Here is an 18,741-nt window from a genome sequence, read left to right as displayed (position 1 = left end):
ACCCTCTGACTTCATATAGTGTTTACCCATTTATTATTTAAGCTTATAAAATCAGTTCTATGATAACATTGTTTAAAAAACCTGTCTATTCTTCGCTAAACGATTTCTGAGAAGAAAAGCGAGAAATCAGATTTTTCCACTGCATTTTTTCATTATTATTGAAACGATGATTAGCAATTCTTAAATACGGTTGATTATTTTTAGCTATTTTACTAGTTAAAGACCATTACTTTTTTGTTTTCATACAGCGGTGTTATTTGTATCGTTAAAGGAGTCAACTTTGTTGTCTTTGTCGGTGAAGTTCGCTGAATCCACGACCAAAAAGCGGTTAATCAGATTTTCCACAAACAGTCTTAGTAACTACAATAGCTTTTTCATTAAAATTTCAGCATTTGATTAATTTTTCAAATTGAACTTTGGAATCGCAGAGAAAAAGTTAATATTTCACTTGTATTTTACAGTTCCTAGTTCAGTTTTTGCAATTGGCGTGTCCACCTTTACCTAATATTCACCCAGAGGTAGATTATTATAATGATGATACTTCGCTAAAACCAGCAAAAATTCAGGTCGAAAGCTTTGGTTTGGTCAGGCTTTCCAGTATGACTAGAGTCATCAATCCAAAAGCCTTCATCACTAAAGCTGTAATTTAGAAAACGGTCTGGGAAAAAATACTGATCGTGAAGATTGATTCAAAAGGAATCAGTTTGAAAGGATATTAGGAAAAAATATGAAAGACAGTTTGGTATATTAAATGTCGAAGTCCTAGTTCCAATTATTGGAATGAAAATCAAAAGAGACAGGTCTTACGGAAGTTCCTTGAAGATATTTTATGAAAGCTGGCGCTTATGGCGTCGAGAAAGAAAGAAATAGCCCGCATCAAAACTCACTGACTAACCGGATACACACGTGCTAAAAACAAACCACTTTTCCACGTAAAAAACATATCAAAAACAGTATATTTTGTTGTTTAAAAAATGTCTGGATTACATTAAACTTGAGCGTTCGGCATAACATGTTTCGTTGTTCCCAAAAACCCTTTTATCATCGCTGAAAAATTAGTTTTCTTTTTGGCGAATTCTGACCCCGAAAGGCCCAGCTCTCTCGTGACACATGGCCCAAATAGTTCATTTTCAAAGTCAAAAAAGTGTAAGGTATTTAAGATTAGATTTTATATTGTATAGATTAGTGCGAAAGAAGAAATGAAAAAAGGTCATGAATCATTACAAATCATTATTTAAGGTCTTACAAATTAGCAAAGTAAACCTGAGCTCCAGTGAACTTCACATTCTACATGTCCAATTCTTTACATATTTTTATAAACGCTTGTTAAACGTGTTACTTGAGTTCATAACCTGATGTTAATTCTATTCCGAATTGAAAAAGGAACGGAAAGAAAAAAGAACTTGTCTAATAGATTCCTGAAAAGCAAATGAAATGTGTTCATAGTAATTTATTGTGTGCCTAACTAACAATTGCTGTTCTTGTAAGTTAAAGAAACAGGTTTTATGAGAACTTCTGACCACGCAAGTGTCTCAGTCATCAGCAAGCTTTTTTCTATTCACTAGGCGAATTGTGGAGAGATTAAGATGACTCCTAAAACAATCAACTCACAAACGAAGTGTGCCTCAGAAAATAAGGCTTTTAGTTATCATTCTTGTGGAGTAGTTATTGTATTTACAAGTGAAATTTGAACCGGCCTTATTATCAACGCTTTATTCAGCACTGCATGTACAATCCGTGGACTATCTACCTAAAATAACTTCTCGGCTAAACTACATTAAACGACAAACCAAACATCTCCTAAAGAGATGTAAGATTAATCGGATAGAAAAGGAACATGTTTGAATATAAGCTTTTAATCGTGAAACTTGGAGGAGGGAAAGTTTGGAAATGCTTTACTAGACACGAGGCTCTTTCGTGATCCAAGAGAGAGGACTTAAGGCACTTAAAGTTATTCAATGTGTGGGCTTGTAACGAGGGGTGAGGCCTTCGTGTTGTAGTGTATTTTTCATGTGTCCTGCCATTGTACATCAGGACAACCACTGGCGGGCGGTCCAATGAATAAACAAAAAATCAATAAGACTTATTAAGCTAATAGGTTTCTTATCTCAATTCTGCAAGCACCGCTGGATTTCTGAATTTGTTTCTAAATGATTTTGCCCCCGCGGTGAAAAAGACTCTTTTTCAACAAGTGTAAACAAAGAAGAGCGCGTCTCAGAAGGATCCCGTTGTTATTGACGAATAACATGTGAATTCCGAGGCGAAAAGCAAAGAAAAATCTTTCAAGGTGTGGCGAAATGTAAAACTTTTAGCGCATAAAGTATTGTAGTTTAACCTGTCATAGATAACATCAAAAACACATCTATTAATTACTCTACAAATAAATCATTGATTCAAAACCCTTGCAGTGGTCCTACCTATTAAGGCATTATCATTTGGGCAATACAATAGCCCCCTGACTGCTGTGGCCTATTGTACGAACACAGATAAGACTCTTACTAATCACGAACCGCTCGCTGTGGATAGTACTTTACTTGCAATAGTTACAAGTCATAGTAAAAAACGGTTGTTCAGAAAAGCGCGCGAAAAGGGGGGTGGGACACGCGCGCGGAATTAATGCAACTACAATCAATAACAAAAAATTCCCATTTCTCTTTCGTTGGTTTGAAAATAGTCGAACAAGAAGCATAAACAAAAGGATGAATAGAAGAACGAAAATAAGAGCGGATATTTTTTAAAACTTGCCAGCAGAGCGCGAGAGCTTTTTTAAAATGGCGGAAAATTCTTTTAAATTCACGGTGGTTTAAGCGTTAGGTTTGCTGCATTATAAACTGAAGTTTACACTGAGTGACGTAACTAATTTCTTACTTGCGCTGAGCTTTTAAAAAATTAGATATTTCCGATAGCTTGTTAGCAAAGAGCTTGTTCATAAGATTGATGGCACACTCAATACAGATTTTTTATCACATATTTTTAGGTCTTTAAGATACTATTTCAAGTCAGCACTAAACATGAGTTTATTCAGTGTATCGTTTTGTAAAATAGGAAAATATTCCTTACTTTATGCCGTTTCGTGCGTTAAAAAGTAACAAAAATGTAAAATTGATCTATAGGGCGTTATACGCGTTAATTATCACGCTATATTAAATCTTTTTTTTTTTTTTCTTAAGAAATCTCAGTGAATTACTAAAAAACTTAAAAATTTTTCTCATAGAAAAAAAATGTGACCATAGATTTTCAATTTTTCCTTATAGAAATTAGGTAATAACACTTGGTTTTAAACCAAGTTTGTTTTGTTTGCGATAATTATTTTATGTCCTTTTTAAAGTGAAAATAGCGATGTTTTGAAAGATAAAAAGATTCAAAGTTTCGTGCTGTTTTCGCAATCACTTTCTATGCTTTTTTTCACTTTGTTTTGTTTTGTTTTGTATTTAAAAGGATAAAGTCAACATTCAGCAAGTAAATGATGTGTTATAATATGGGTTATTAGCGGGAGAGAGTCTGGCTTTACAACTTGGCGAGTTTTAATAGCTATAAAGCACCGGAAAGGTCATAGTCACTCAAACTATTCTACAGTATACATCAACAACACATCATGGGGATTAATTTATATTGTACTTTTGGGGAAGTCCTGAAAGGACAACAGTTAATTAGAAAAACTGTCCGGCACGATCCAAGAATATTGTTAATGAGAATGAAGAAATATTGCTTCACTCTTTCTGATTAATTCAATTAGTATTACAGAGAATCAATCATTTATCTAGCATCAATGTCGAATATTACTGGCAATACATTCGCCTGGCCAAGATTCAGTTAAGAGTTCAAGGTGTTAGTGTTTGAGATCAATAATTGAAGTATTTTGTTATAATCATTGGTGGTGTTTTTAAGCACGCATTAAGCTAATAAATCCGAGGGAGAAAGATTTGATAGAACATGATTGGCAAGGTGCTTTAGAAAAACGAAAGAAAATCTCACTGATTTAGTCATAGCTTCGAAACAAGTGCCTTCAAAAGCGAATATTCCAATTACCGCAGTTACAAACAACTTAATTCTAATTCTTATCTTTATAAAGGTTACACAAAGAACAGAGATTTAAGGATTGAAGATATTGTGACGTCTCTAAAAAAAAGGCATGGGGTTTGGACGAGATTTTCGCGAAGAGAATCTCTCAAGGCCAATTTAGATTAGCTGACTTGGAAGAAGGATTTGCCGAAGGCTTTCAAGAAAAATATAATGAGAAGAAAGAAAAATAAGGAAAAAATGTCAAGTGGCTTTAAGAATGAAACAAAAAAGGAATTAGACTTTGACGTGATGTAGTTTTAATAAAAAGAATTCCAATTTTTGTCAATTAATGGAATATTGAGACGTGTTTTTCCTCATGTTCCAGAACGGTATTCATCATGAAAAAGCGAGGTTAAATCCTGTTTATCTTAACCAAAGTTGATGGTCTCGGCGCTCAAAACAATCTTAATAGAAATGTTTACGTTTTGTACATCTTAAATACTAAAACAAGTCTTTGAAAAAGTTTTAATTGGTCTCAGATAATGTGATAAGACTGAGACGGACTGCTCTGTTGTTTGTAAGACACTTAGCCGCTGCTAAGTTAGAGACCGACCGCCGAGACTAAATTCTACACGAGTGATGTATCTAAATCATAAATACTTTGCTTACATAAAAGATATATTAAATATAAAATGAACAAACCATCAGTTAATCAAAGATTCTGCTAATAATTCTCAAAGAGAATAAAAAACAAATTGAGCAGTCTTTACGAGATAACAGATATAAAAATGTCGATAAATGCGAGTGAATAAAAATCGAGGTTGTTCCAAAGAAAACTAGAGAATTAATTTTTGTGTAAACACAGGACAAACAGACTTCCCGCGGTCAAGAATTATAATTACGATGATAGTCCTGCTTCCTGAATAGTCATTAGAACAGAATATTTATTGCTCTGTAAACGAAAAACTCCTTAGATAACAAAATATTTATTTTAAAGGGATAGAATAGAGATTTTTACTAGCTCGCAGTTTTAAACTTGAGATCAAAGTACTATAGGCTGATTTAATTTCGCGACTAAAAAAGTGGGCGTCAACAAAACAAAAAACGGAAAAAATAAACTGTAAATGTTATCATATTTTTATACACTAAATTGGCTTCCATTTCCCACGTTTTTCAATTAAAATTAATATTTTTGAACAAAAATATGTTTTAAAAACGTGTAAAATTGCCACACAAGAAAAAAACGTTTCGCTCTTGGTTTTTCAATCCTCGGTAGAATTCTCGAAATCTCAGTTAGATTTGGCAAAAAATATCGTTAGTTATAAATAATTGAAAAATAAAGATTTACCTTTCTCGTTTTTCATTATTTTAAAATTAATAAAGTAGCATTTTATCTTCATTTTTTGGGGTTGCTAATATTTATTTGTCATTTGCTGGTGTCAGCTAGTAAAAGTATGGTTGTATGACTAGAAGCAGCGCGCGCTCATTCGTGTATCCAATTTGTAAGCGATTAAGCTGGGTATTTTATGCCACATAATGAGAGGAATTACAAACAGCTCTCAAGTCACAAGCTTTAGTTCTCACACGTTCCATCAAATCCATCAAAAATTTATAAAAATTAATCGTGACACTATGGTTTCTCTTATCTTTGTTTGGAGGGTCAATTTTTTGTTATTTCGTATTGAATTAATAAAAGATAGTAACTGGAGACAGTAAAGATTTCCTGACTGCTGATCCCGTGCTCTGGTTTAACCTTCCAGTCATGATGTCTAAAACTATTTTCAAATCTTTGATGCAGAGATGTATAGATATATCTTAATGTTGTTAAAGTGTTTAGGGATTAAATCGCTAAAGAAATAGAACAAGAGAACTGCAGAAAGTGAATAAGTAAATACGATTTCAAAAAATAGAACTAGAACTACGAAAAAATGAAGGATTTTGCTTGATTTGAAGTAAGAAGTTGTAAAAATAAAATTCATTTGAGACCGAGTTAAAAAGTAGAAGTAGAAATAAGGGTAGAAAAAAATGGTGTAAAAAATGTATCTGGTGAATGTTAGTTAAGATTAAAACGATAATAGAAAAAGAATAACGAAAAAATGGTTTATGGAGAAAAATGGCTGGGATAACAAAAAAAAAAAAATGACCGGAAAAAAAAGGAAAAATGTAGGAAAACATTTTCAAAATAGGAAAAGAATTTAATAGATGTGAAAAATAGATTTAAGAAAGAATGAATGAATAAGAAAGATGAAATATAATAAATTCATTTAACATCTTAAAAAACTGAAAAGAAAGGAAAGGATAGTCGTATAAATAGATTTAAGTGAAGGGTGGTAACGAGAAGTCAATATTTGACTAATTAAAAAAGCGAAAAAATAAATTTTAGGTTCAAATTATTAACTTCAAAGCCACCGAGGGTATTCTTTATTCCGTTAAAACAAATTCATTACGCTTCGTTCGGGGCGTCAGAAGTTATTTTCTTGCTAAGTAAATTTGAAAGAACCCGACATGGTTGGTGTCAAAGCCGCGCGCCAACCGAGATTTAAGCTCTCTCAAGACTAATGCAATCAATAGCAATTTCCGTACGAAGCTACAAACCTTAATGCCTTGTTACGATTGTTTTCCTGATGGAAAAAATAACAGTGTCAAATCAGGTCGATTTTTATCTAAAAACACTTCAAATTGCTTAAGGCAAATCCGCCGTTACGACAACAAACTCGGCCAGGATGGCTACACGAAAATGTCATGCAAGATACCTATCACTACAAAGTTGTTTCCGGACGATTGAAGGAAGAGCAAGTCTTTTTGTGTTTCAAAGGTGATAGGAACTATTTAGGATGTGTGATTATGATTACGAATAAATGGAATCAGGAAAAGAATGTCTAATTGTAAATAAACAAGTCAAGGAACATTTTGGTTCGTGTTTTTTAATTACAAAAGGAATGAGGGAAAAAATGTCGATCATGACTTGATGTAAGTTTTAATTAGTGAAATCAAATTAGAGTTTAGATGAACTCCGAACCTAAGATGAAAATTCGATTTAAATTGTAAAAGAACTGAAGTCTTCGAAAAATGCGAGTGGAGAAAAATCATTAATGGAGAAAAAGAAGACTGAGAAGGAAAGGAAGGAAGTAAATAAGAGATAATGATAGAATGATAGAACAAAGAAAGGAAAAAGGAGGGGTTGTTTTGAAATTGAGAAAAGATAGAAAGATGACTTATGAGGGAAGAAAGAAAGAAAGAAGAAGAAAGGAAGGAAGAAAGAAAGAAGAAAGGAAGGAAGAAAGAAAGAAAGAAAGAAAGAAAGAAAGAAAGAATCGATTTTAATACTAGAATTTCAAAAATAGCATTATCGAAAAGGCAAAAGAAAAAAACTGTATCTTAAAAGTTATCTTTTGAAAATAATTTGAAAATCAGATCAAATTGGATTGATACCAATTACGTCAGTGTTTGTGGATTCCCACGTTAAGAATCCTAAGATGGCAGTATTTGCTGGTTATCTCTGATAACATTATCAATTCTTTACAGCTTGTCAGTGGTCTAACCGTCTCCTCAAACAGGATGACGAACTACAAGATACTACAAGATAATGATGTAATCAGTGTGATGTAGCTATTGTACTGCTAACCGGTTTTCGTCTTATCTGTAGATCAATTCCAGGTCGTGCTTGTTTGGTTTTTGTATTAATGAGATGATGAGGTATAGAAGGGTGTTTTGTATAGAAAAAGTATTAATTACTAAGTATATTTCGTTCGTTTATTCGTTCATTCATTACTCAACGCATCAATGCATACATCCATGCACCCTTCCATCCATCCATCCATCCATCCATCCATCCTTTCGTTTCCCATTTTTCAAAGTCATTTTAAACAAGAGAATCATATTCATATTCTTGTTTTAAACCATACATTTTTCGTCCTTTTCTTCTAATATATCAGATATTTATTCTTTCTTATTCATCTTCCTGTTCTGTGCCTCAAGTATTCTTCTCTTAAGTCGGTTTTTTGAAGTCCCGAGAACAGCTACTAAGTGTAGACTTATCAAAGCAGAAGTTAATTAACGTCTAGTTCTTTGATCATAAGAACTTCTGTAAAAAAAAAATAGACGCGAGAAAAGCTCCAAAACAAGAAAGGAAATCGGTGGAATCAAAGACTCTGAGAAGCCTATTTAAGAAACAATATTTTTAATCTTAATTATCATGACTTTGAAAACCGTCAGATTTTCCTGGACCCCATGTTTGAGGATGTTAAAAACATTGAATGATTTCTAAAGAGAGCTTTGTCGGTTGTGAATTGAGGATGAATAATAAAAAAGTAAAGCGGTTTTATGAAGGAAGTATTAAAAAAATGGTTTTGTTGCTAACTGGAAGTCAATCGGTCAAGGTATACTGACCCCATGCAGTTCGAAGAGATGGTATATATGACATGAAGATTCCGGCCACGAGGATATTTTTATCCCCAGTAGATGATATTCCAGGTCAAAATAATTGTCATCTTGTGGGACCTGACTTAAAGGGAGGGGCGTTGATACCAGTATCCACCACCTCTGGAAGCGAAATCCTGGATTTTGTCCATGAATAAATGCCTATTTTGGACCATTCTTTTGACTTTGCTCGGCCCTAATAGTTTCTTTCTTACCACTTTACTAGAAAAGAGATATTTACATGGTTTGACATTCTCAAAGCAATAATGTGGTCTGAAATGCGATCTCGCGAAAACATTCTATTCACTGTTACATTCCATTTCAGGACGTTTCTTTCCCTCGAGTCTTATTGATGGTAATGATGATGATGATGATGGTGGTGATGGTGATGATGATGATCATGGTTGTGGTGATAATGATGGTGATGATAATGAAGATGATGATGGTGATGATGATAGTGATGATGGTGATACTGGTAGTATTTTTGTTGATGGTATTGGTGGCAATCTCGATATCCATTGTGCATTCTTTAGCCTGTTATTCTCTTTAGTATTATACTCTCTTATTGACTATTAACGCACGACCCCGAAACAAAAGAATCTTATTCTCTGAAACATGGCACTTGGTCCGCTGAAAGGAGCAAAGACAATACCCGCAGTGAAAAGACATTTTTCTTTTCATACACAATTATGGGATTTTTGTTTGAATGCGTGCGCACACACACAAGTATCCTGCGTTCGCCCTAAAACTGACCCATGTTGGTTGACAGAGATAACCTCATGCATGCAATATGCCTGATGATGCTATGACTGATGATGAAGATAATCCTAGCATGCATGCTTGCAATATAGAGTGCAATCCAGTAGCATAGCCATGGAGTCACGAATACGAAGGAGTTGAGAAACGCAAAAGAAAAGGGAAATGCGTACTCGACTCTGTCCCGTGAATCTCCCATCTATAAAGCTCATTTTCTTTAAACTCCTATTTCATAAGCGCAACCCCAAGTAAGTGTCTAGCCTGTGATCACTATATGAACACTCACACTACATCAAAGAATTTTTTTATTTCAATATTCATATTGCTTAATAACGATATGTCAATAGTTAATGTTGAAACTAAAGGGAACTCAGAAACAATTCTGAGCCCCAGATGTGAATCGAACCCACGACCTTCCATATACTAGTCGGATGCTCTGGGACTCAGAATTTTTTCTCAGTTGCCTACATTTATATTCCATTATATTCCAAAAAAAAAACTCAAATAAATAATTGTTTAAAGTCTTTCTAGGCCAGTGCTAAGGCTGATCTTCTGAGGCGTGGCCAAAAAAAGCATTCCCCATAAAGTCACACAAAGAAAGAGAGCCAATTGCTTGATAAATATGAAATGGGATAATGAGATTTGGATCGAGAGAAGCGTCATCCTTTTTACTTAATGACGATGCTTTGCGTAATAAAGTTTCAGCAAATTTCATGGCCAGTTTTAGCAACATGCTCTCAATTGCATTGACCTCGACATTTTGTATGGTTAATGGCCTAAGACTAATACTAATGTCATTACAGATGTCTTTGATCCATTGTTGCTGTGGTGTTAGAGGGATGCTTATAGTTCCTAAGGAATTCGGGATCGACACACTAGGTTTCTTAGTGTCGAAAGAACTAACCACATCAATGTCAACATCTTCTTCACTCTCTTTCTGGCTTGAGGTTTCATTAAAGAGTTTTTCTTTGTCTTCAACTTCTTTTAAAATATCTTCAACAAGAGTCAAAGACGACAGCTCCATTTGGGCTACTTTTGAACATTTTTCACCAGTGCAAGAAAAAACTATTCCTGTGTCTAAGTTCTCTTTTGTGACTTGCTCAATTATCTTACCGCAGATCTTGCAGTACTCAACCTTTTCGTCTGTCACGAGATTCTCTTGAGGAGTGTACCCAAACCGTCTGCACCAAATCATCACGCCCTTCGTCGTCATGTCCGTATTTTGCGCGCATTTTTTAAATTGCGCACGAATTTTTGCGGCTCGTTGCCACTCAGCTGCTCGTCTTTTGCCGACATTCCACGACAAGAACTCTTCCGCCGATTTTGCACTGAATGGGTGCTTTACAACGTCTTTCTTTGATGAAATGAGAGGAATTTTCTCAGCAAAGCTATGCAAGTAATCCTCTGTTCCATCTTCAAGGATTTCTGAGGTATTTCTTAGGACTGGACTTGCGCATCTTGAACTGATTCGGCTCCCACATGGCGTAGATGCAACAGAAGACATAGGGGTATCCAGCCTTGACCTCTTAATTGATGAGGCGCCTGGAAGTTGTCCAGTTTCGGAACTTGTTGCACTAGAAGAATGTTCTCTTTTAAGCTTCACAACTTCTGGATTTTTAATGCTATTAATATCCGTTTTTGATGTTGTATCACTAGCTGAACTAGTGTCTTGTGGGATTTCCCAAGACACAGGGATTCCAAGATCTTCAAATGTCTTTTTGTCAATCTCCAGATCCACTACTGTCTCAGCACCAAGGGTCTGTAAACCTGTATAGGTCTTGTCGAGCTTCAACTCATGGATAATATCAACCCTCTTGTTCCTCGTACCCACAAAGTGTAGTTGGACCCTGATTGGGAACTCACCCCAGCCTCGCCTCGTCAGGTGGAAAGGGGGCTTATTGACCTCAATTATGTCATTAGGGCGATAACTGGGGTGCAGGAAGAACCATACCTTCTGAATGTAAACATCAATATGGGGGTCCTCTGGGGGTCCACGAACATATACCATCCATTTATGGGTAGATTTGTCATTCTCTTCACGCTTTTCAGGAGGGATGTACTTCGACGTGTTTCCAATAATGACTCTTTTCTTGACATAAAATCTTGCACCAGAACCAAACGCATTACTTTGGGATACAGCATCTTTTGTAGCATTCATATGGGTTACTTTCAAAATTGATGAGCCATTTAATTGCCTTCCTTGCGAATTCTTAGAGGTTTCTTCAGAACTTGTTACAGCTAAGTGGCTTTTCATGACCTTCTTAGCTTGAGTATCTACCAAATTAGATCTTTGCAAGGAAGTACTTGACAGGGTTCCACTTGCATTCGATTGGGTTCCACTTGCACTTAAGTGGGTTCTACTTGCACTTAAATGGGTTCCACTTGCATTCAACTGGATTCCTTTTAAATCTAAATACCTACTTGAATGACTTCCTAAACTACTTGTGCTTGCAACACTTGAATGAGTTATTGAAATGTCTGAAGTTACGATTGATTGCTGCTGACTGCCCTTTGTCATACTGGCTGACAGGTTGGAGTTCCCAGATGTCGCCAGTGCACTCACTTTAGCTACCACTGAAGTTCTTTCAGCTTCACCATTGGTCATTTCTAAGTTTACACAGGCTGTATTTTCAAAGTCAAATAAAGCACTGCTAACTGGGTTTTTATTGTCTTCAAAGCTTGAAGATTTTTTCCCTAAAGGGGGTTTGTTAGCATTGATGTCCATTGAAGGTGACAGCTGTGAATTTCCAAGATTTCTTGCAGAAAAACTCCCTGTACTGTTCAACAGCTTACTTCTGTTAGACTTCACAACCTTAGACGAGGACTGATTGTTAGCACATTCTCTTCTTGACCGCCTGGGTTTGCTCCAACTGCTTTTACCAGCAAAAGATCTGATCAAACTTTCTTCTTGAAAATCTGGTGACATTCCATAGTACCTTGCGAGGATACATGCTCTTAGTCTATCAAGAGAAGTTTTAGTTTGTCGAATTCTCTGATCTATAGTCTCTATTTCTTGTTCTTTTAAATGCATTTCCATAGTGAATTGTTTTCGTACAATATTCTTGATCTTTTGGACAGCGTTGTCCTTGGCATCTTGTTGTTGTTCACTTAAACACACTTTGCTTTGCAATTTTTCTGGTAAAATAGAAACATAATCCGGATCAACAGTTTCTGTAATTCCCTGGAAGTCCTCTATGCCATTTTCTTGGTTATTTTCAGCATTTTCTGAGCTAGAAAAATCCATTTTTGGAGCAAAACATTTCACGTTTCTCAAGATTTCCAATTTGCACGTGTTTACTAGCCCATACGCATGCTCAACATACCGCTGACTTTTAAGGGGTAGGGGTGGGGATAAAAGTTGTCCTTGGCAATAAAATCTTAACTAATATTTTTTAAATGCGAAAAAAAGGCAAAAGTAATTTTATCTAATAATATAAATGAACTTTAACCTAGTCTCAATGAATTCTAATCTTCAACAAAAGAGTCACGTTTATTAATTTTTTAAGACTTCTTAAGCCACCCCTCCCCTAGTAATCAGCTGAGTGACATTTGGAAAGGAAAAACAAAAATGGCGGCCAACTCGAATGAAATTTTTTCAGCTCCGCGAATCTTAGTTCAATTCTTTTCGTATGTGGCCTTCAAAGATAAAAACCTTCTATGGAATTAGAACCAGGTGATATATTAGAAGGAAGCGAGGAAAAATGGGAGGTTTTGCGTTTTCTTGGAAAAGGAAAGTGCTGTTCAGTGTTTGAAGCAAGACTAGAAGGAGAAGGTTTGGACAATGAACGACGAGCAGCTTTGAAATTCTACAAGAAAGAAGAAAAATATACCAGTGCAGGGATGAATGAGGCTCAGATACTCCAAAAGATTCATTCAGAAGATGAAAGTAGTTCGTATGGAAGGTGTTTCGTAGGTAATGTATCTTTGTCCTTAAAGCAATAATAGCAAAAGACGACCTGTCATTAGCGTCAATTTTTAGTAAAAATCATTTTCTGACATAGATTTACACTTTAATTTTCATTCCATAACTTTGTCTTGAATTTGATGAAAGAATGGATGGATAACTGAATTAATACAATGAAATGAGTAATGGATAAATCATTTGGTGAAGGAAAGGATGGATGAATGTATGAATGAATGGAAGGTTGGATGGACGGATAGATGAATGAATAAGCAACGGATTAATTACTAAATGAAAGAATACAAAAAGTGATTATACATAAGAGAATAAGTTAATGAATGAGCACTCAAGTGAGTGCAAAAGTGAATGAATGAATGAACAAAACAGAGAGAAAGAAAACCAGTGGCGGATGCAGGACTTTAAGAGGGGGGGTTCATTTTTGCAAATCTTGGCACAACAATAACGTTCTCTTGCATCATCATTTTTCCCATGGGCGCTCCTGATAAGGATAACCTTTCCATCAAAAAGCGTACCTACCATACTTTTATTTATTTATTTAAAAAAATATAAAAAATCTAAGGTACCAGCCGGTGGGGAGGGGGGGGGGGGTTCATTTGCACCCAATGAGCCCCCCATAAATCTGCCACAGAAAACAAAGGCTTAGCACAAATAGTTTTTCTTATCAAACTTGATCTAAATTTAATCTCATTATTTCTTGCTGATTTTTTCTTCCATTAGTTAAGCTGTTAGATGTCTTCTCCTGTGACGGCTACCTTTGTCTTATCAACCCTTTATTATCATGTAGTCTCTACCACATTCTTACCAAAGGCAGCTGGGAAAATGGCCTTCCCATGTATGTTGTCCAGAAATGTTGCAGAGATTTGGCTGGCGGAATAGAATATCTTCGACAAAAGCACATAGTTCATGGTGATATAAAACCAACTAACATTATGTGGGATTCTAAAAATGAAGTTTTTCAATTTGTTGACTTTGGTCTTAGCTTTACAGAAGGACAACAGGTATTAAGGAATACATTTATTTGTTGTCATCTTTAGAAGTACAGTTTTTTTAAAGTATAGTTATTGATTTTCATACAGCCAGCACAGCAAATTCAAAGCCCTGGGTTCCAAGCTCCAGAAGCCCAGGAATGGAATAAGAATGTCCTAAAACCAGTGACAGAGGCAAGTTTTTTTCTATGTACTGCAGAAAATATTCAAACCTCTTCCTCAGACTCTCACATTTTGGGAAGCATGGGTGGCGTAGCGGTGTGAGCGCTCGCCTCTCATCAATGCGATCTGAGCTCGAGTCCCGCCGGGTTCGGTGTTGTATGTGAGTAGAGTTGTTTGTTGGTTCTCTCCTGTGCTTCGAGGGTTTTCCGGGTTCTCCGGTTTTCCTCCCTCTGCAAAAAACCAACTCCTAAATTCCAATTCAATCATGGAATGAGGGCCACAGGTTTGTTAGCTACTGGCTATTAAGTGCTACCCTTGTGAAAAAAGGACTTTTTTTTCACATACTCCTTGAGAATTCCATTCCCTCTCCATGTGAGAGGTATGGACCCTCCCCACCCTTTGAATTTTCAAATGAAGAGGTATGATATTTTTGGAACTACATAATATATCCTCTTCAGACCCTCCGCACCCCTTGAATTTTCAAATGAGGGAGTATTGATATCTTTGGAACTACACAATATACCTTCTTCAGACCCTCCCCACCCCTTGGAAATTCAATTTCCATCCATGAGAATCAAGGTATGGATATTTTCTGGAATGACATAATATGCCCTCTTGATTTTTCTCTCTAGGTATCAATGTGTAGTAGTGCGTGTGATACCTGGAGTATGGCATGTGTACTCTTCCTTCTTCACACTGGCCAGTCATTATTCCAGGTTGATAGTCACCTGTCAATCATCTGTCATGCATGTCATCAGGTATAGAAACAACCAGCTACTTAGACAGGAGTGGGAACGAATTAATGTTAGTATTTCTTATTTTTGATTCAAGGTTATTAATACACAAAATTTTATCTTGTTCCTTGCTTGCTGCTGTTGATGGGATTCCTGTGGATTTGGCGGGAAACTTTATGCCAAGCGCACTAAACCACCTCCCGCAACTGTGGGACTCTTATACTCGCTCCAGCTTTACACCATTCTCTTGATTCATGCTATATTTATACAGGGGTTTCATTGCGTTTCGAAATGATCGCAGAACGTCATAAACTAGTATAGCTGGAGAGTCTAAGTGAGAGTTTTACAAACTACTAAACTAATAATTCTCGTTTAAGATGGAGCATTTTGCTCATTAACCGGACGTTCTCCTATCCCCGACCCCTAAAACCCTATTTATAGCATTCTTATCTTGTTCTTTCTCTCATTTTTGATTTGATTGAAGGATCATCCAGTAGATTGCATCCACGGTAAAGAAGTTACAAATCAGTTACTACAACATTCATCACAAAACAAGGATGTTTTTTCTAAGAACCACCTTGAATCCATGACTGATCTCTTGATCAAGTAAGTCTAGGGATGGGCAAAAACGTTTTTCCAGCCAAAAAGCGTTGAAAAACCTTTCTTAATTTCGAAAACACATCAGATAATGATGAATTGGTGAATGGGGTTCAAAATAAGCGCGCTTCTATTGATCTGGAAATATTGCTTCAGTTCTGAGCCAAGGCATAAAAGGTGCGTAATTCATTCATCATATCGAACCTGCAGTTGTTTTTTTGTTTTTTTGTTTTTTTGGCATAGATAAGAATTTGATGCTAGCAATGATGGGGAGTTTGAAAATTCCATCAAGCTTTACTTCTCTTCAACTTGTTTTTTGCTGTACAATGTGTAGTATTCTTTCCCTTACAGGGCGGTTTCGACTTACTAATGCTTGTTATATTATTGATTAATCTCAGGATGGTTAAATGTCGTCCAGATGATAGGATCACTCCGAGCGAGATCTTGGATCATTCATTTTTGAGTCCTCAGCTTACTATAACAAGTACGTTACAGAATCACTGGTAAACCCACTGGCTTGCGCGGGCTTCCTGTGGCCTGCTGCCAATCCAAACGCGCGTAGGATTGCTGGGAAGTCTAACTAATCTGTTTACTTCTTACTGCGCATAATCGACGAAAGAAATAGGAGCCTATTTATTTTGTCGAGCATGCGCAGTAAGAAATAAAGGCTTTGGGTACTAGATTGAGGTCTAATAAATCTAACACCTGCGCGCGCAGAACTAATAAAAAGTATGAATCGATTACTAGACCATTTATTACTCTCGCGGTGCTAGTTTGATTGAAATAACGTTTGACTTGACGTTTACTCAAAGTGCAGAAGTTTCTAGCACGCATGGTAGCGACTATTTTAAGCAATTCAATTAAAAAATTTTCTTGGTTGTCGTCGATGCTCTTTATCTATTCTTTTCATGATTATTTTCATCTCATCTTCAGATCCCAGTCTCGTTGAATTACTGTTCCTGCCAACTAGAGTGTTACTGCTGACCAATATGTTTGAAGACACAAGTGAACTTAACCAATCAGACGAGTACGAAGGTATACCATTTTTCATTTGCATAAAAGTCGAAAAATCACTTATTAACTTTTTCAAATAATGTATTGACATTTTAAAAAGATTTTCTTGAGCGTGTCATAAATATTCTTTTCCAGTTTATACCTACGTCTTTCTAAAAGGAAAGAAAAGGAAAAGGAAGGGATAAGAAAAGAGAAAGGGTGTTATTTTGCGTTTCTCAGTTACTAAACCATGTTTGCTACTTTCTCATTTGATCTTAGATTTTATAGATGATATAAAGGAAGAATGCTCAAGGTTCGGTGTGGTTAAGTCTGTGCGGATACCCTGTGTTGAATATGGTTCAACAAACACCGATCTTCTAGGGAAGGTACGTTAGAGTAACCACCTTTGATCGAATATTAATCCTACCTCAATTTAATAATTTAAATTGCGCACACAAATCGTAAAATTCAATCAAAGAAAGGAACAATCATGTCTACGGTACCAACCTCGTCCCCGGGCTCCTTTCGGCGGACTCTAGTTGTATATGGCGGTCGCCCGAGAGGACCCTGGGGACGAGATTGCTACGGTACGATATAGAGTTTCCAAAGCCAGTTAAGGGTTCCTGTTACTCGGTCGATGAAACTCTCGTGTTAAGGAAGTCTAGTAAGGTCAGTTTTTGCCTATAATAAAAAGATACTACAACTCTAGAACTCGATTTTTTTTCTTTCGAAATTCCGGATTTTTGGAAATTTTTATTTTGGAAAATAGGGAATCGCATAGGATGGATTCGAGTGGACTTTGGATCTTGGATCGCAAAGACATTCTTTTTCGTTAATTTTTCAGCTTTTAAGAAAGTATGGATAACCCTAATGCATAGCAAAAACATGCCCAAATTTTAAAATTTGATTTATTCTCCTAAATTATGAGATTTTAGAATTTTTTTATTTCGGAAAAACCGGAATTGTATATATTGGACTGGACGTCGTTTAACTGGATCTTGGATCGAAAAAAAACCCCGGCAAATTTGCGGCTTTTAAGTCATTTTAATCTCCCTAATCTAGTAATAAGCTTTCGGCGCTGTAATGGTAACGGAATTCGTTTAAGAAACTTTCGAAAGCCAAAGAAAAAATGTTGGTATTCAAATGTTTTGTTTTTATAACCAAAAATTTAATTTGATGGCTAATCTTAATTGGGACGAAATTAGGAAGAAATATTAATTTTCACTGTATCTAATTGGCCGACGTCTAAACTAATCACATCCAGTGTTCTATATCGACCTCGCACATATCAACTCTACTTCTATATTTGTTAGGTTTTTGTTGAATTTGAAAACACCCAGGACTGCGAAGAGTGTCAACGGTGTCTGACTGGAAGGATTTTCAATCAGAGGACAGTTATTACCAGTTTTTATCCTTTCAAAAAGTACAAAGATCTTGTTCATTAATCCTTGATAAACTTCGGAACCGATTGTTTACATATGCGCGGAACTTAAAAAAATGTATATTGAAAAATGCATTACAAAATGAAATTTATTTCCGAGGGGTTTAAGACTATTATCAATATTTGTAGAGTTGTCGGATGATATTTTAGAATCAAATTGGTTTAAATTCTTGTCGAATGCAGACTTTCATATAAATTTGATATAATTTGTATAGTTGGAAGCCTATACCATGTCGGTGACACTAAATTGGTTTCCACTTTAGACCTATCAGAAAAAGAGAAAGCGCACACCATCCAATCAAAATGCTTCGCATATGAAAACCATTTGAGTGTCCCGGTCATTTTTCAGCTCTGTTTTCTCTCAGAATGATTGAAGTCAGGACGAGAGACCAAACAGAATTCGTATAATGGGAAGACTGCTGTCGACTCTTCTCTATCATTCAAATGGCTTTCGATATATAAGAGCTAATCTGAAACACGAAAAGTTACAGTATCCATGACAATCACAATGCTTAAATTGTTTATGAAAGCCACTTGATTGCACCGTAAGTTTTCTATCAATAAGTCCGTATGCAGCTAAAATCTAGGGGTGGGGTGGGTAGGGTAGTGATTGTTATATAAGGAGGAAGAGTTATTCGAGAGTCGATCTTTTCACGTTGTCAATGTCTACAGTATACATAACATTATTGAAACAGTGACTGTTGTGTCTACGAATAAATGTAAAGTTCT

At 35.9% G+C, this 18,741-nt stretch overlaps 2 protein-coding genes across 2 annotated transcripts; one reads left to right on the top strand and one right to left on the bottom strand.

The window, feature by feature from the left end:
* Positions 1-9,490: 9,490 nt before the first annotated feature.
* On the bottom strand, positions 9,491-12,452 carry LOC116303422 (uncharacterized). Its single transcript, XM_031712955.2, has one exon. The coding sequence runs from the start codon at positions 12,419-12,421 to the stop codon at positions 9,716-9,718; it is 2,706 nt and encodes a 901-aa protein (XP_031568815.2). The 5' UTR covers positions 12,422-12,452; the 3' UTR covers positions 9,491-9,715.
* Positions 12,453-12,741: 289 nt separating this feature from the next.
* Positions 12,742-18,601, top strand: LOC116303549 (serine/threonine-protein kinase Kist). Its single transcript, XM_031713110.2, has 9 exons — positions 12,742-13,090; positions 13,817-14,097; positions 14,176-14,259; positions 14,880-15,005; positions 15,466-15,587; positions 15,977-16,062; positions 16,512-16,613; positions 16,851-16,957; positions 17,885-18,601. The coding sequence occupies exons 1-9, from the start codon at positions 12,835-12,837 to the stop codon at positions 18,014-18,016; spliced, it is 1,296 nt and encodes a 431-aa protein (XP_031568970.2). The 5' UTR covers positions 12,742-12,834; the 3' UTR covers positions 18,017-18,601.
* Positions 18,602-18,741: the final 140 nt, after the last annotated feature.

The sequence above is a fragment of the Actinia tenebrosa genome, unplaced genomic scaffold, assembly GCF_029948245.1.
Source record: "Actinia tenebrosa isolate PJP-AT-01 unplaced genomic scaffold, QUT_ActTen_1.0 PGA_scaffold1__47_contigs__length_23844297, whole genome shotgun sequence".
Classification (NCBI taxonomy): Eukaryota; Metazoa; Cnidaria; class Anthozoa; order Actiniaria; family Actiniidae; genus Actinia; species Actinia tenebrosa.
The sequence above is the reverse complement of the archived record's forward strand: the minus strand, read 5'-3'. Positions and strand labels throughout refer to the sequence as shown.

Excerpts from the sequence above, each read along its gene's own strand:
- LOC116303422 (XM_031712955.2), bottom strand. The coding sequence starts at position 12,421 with ATGGATTTTTCTAGCTCAGAAAATGCTGAAAATAACCAAGAAAATGGC.
- LOC116303549 (XM_031713110.2), top strand. The coding sequence starts at position 12,835 with ATGGAATTAGAACCAGGTGATATATTAGAAGGAAGCGAGGAAAAATGG. Across the intron at positions 15,006-15,465 it reads TCTGTCATGCATGTCATCAG|GATCATCCAGTAGATTGCAT; the intron begins GTATAGAAACAA and ends ATTTGATTGAAG. Across the intron at positions 15,588-15,976 it reads ATGACTGATCTCTTGATCAA|GATGGTTAAATGTCGTCCAG; the intron begins GTAAGTCTAGGG and ends GATTAATCTCAG.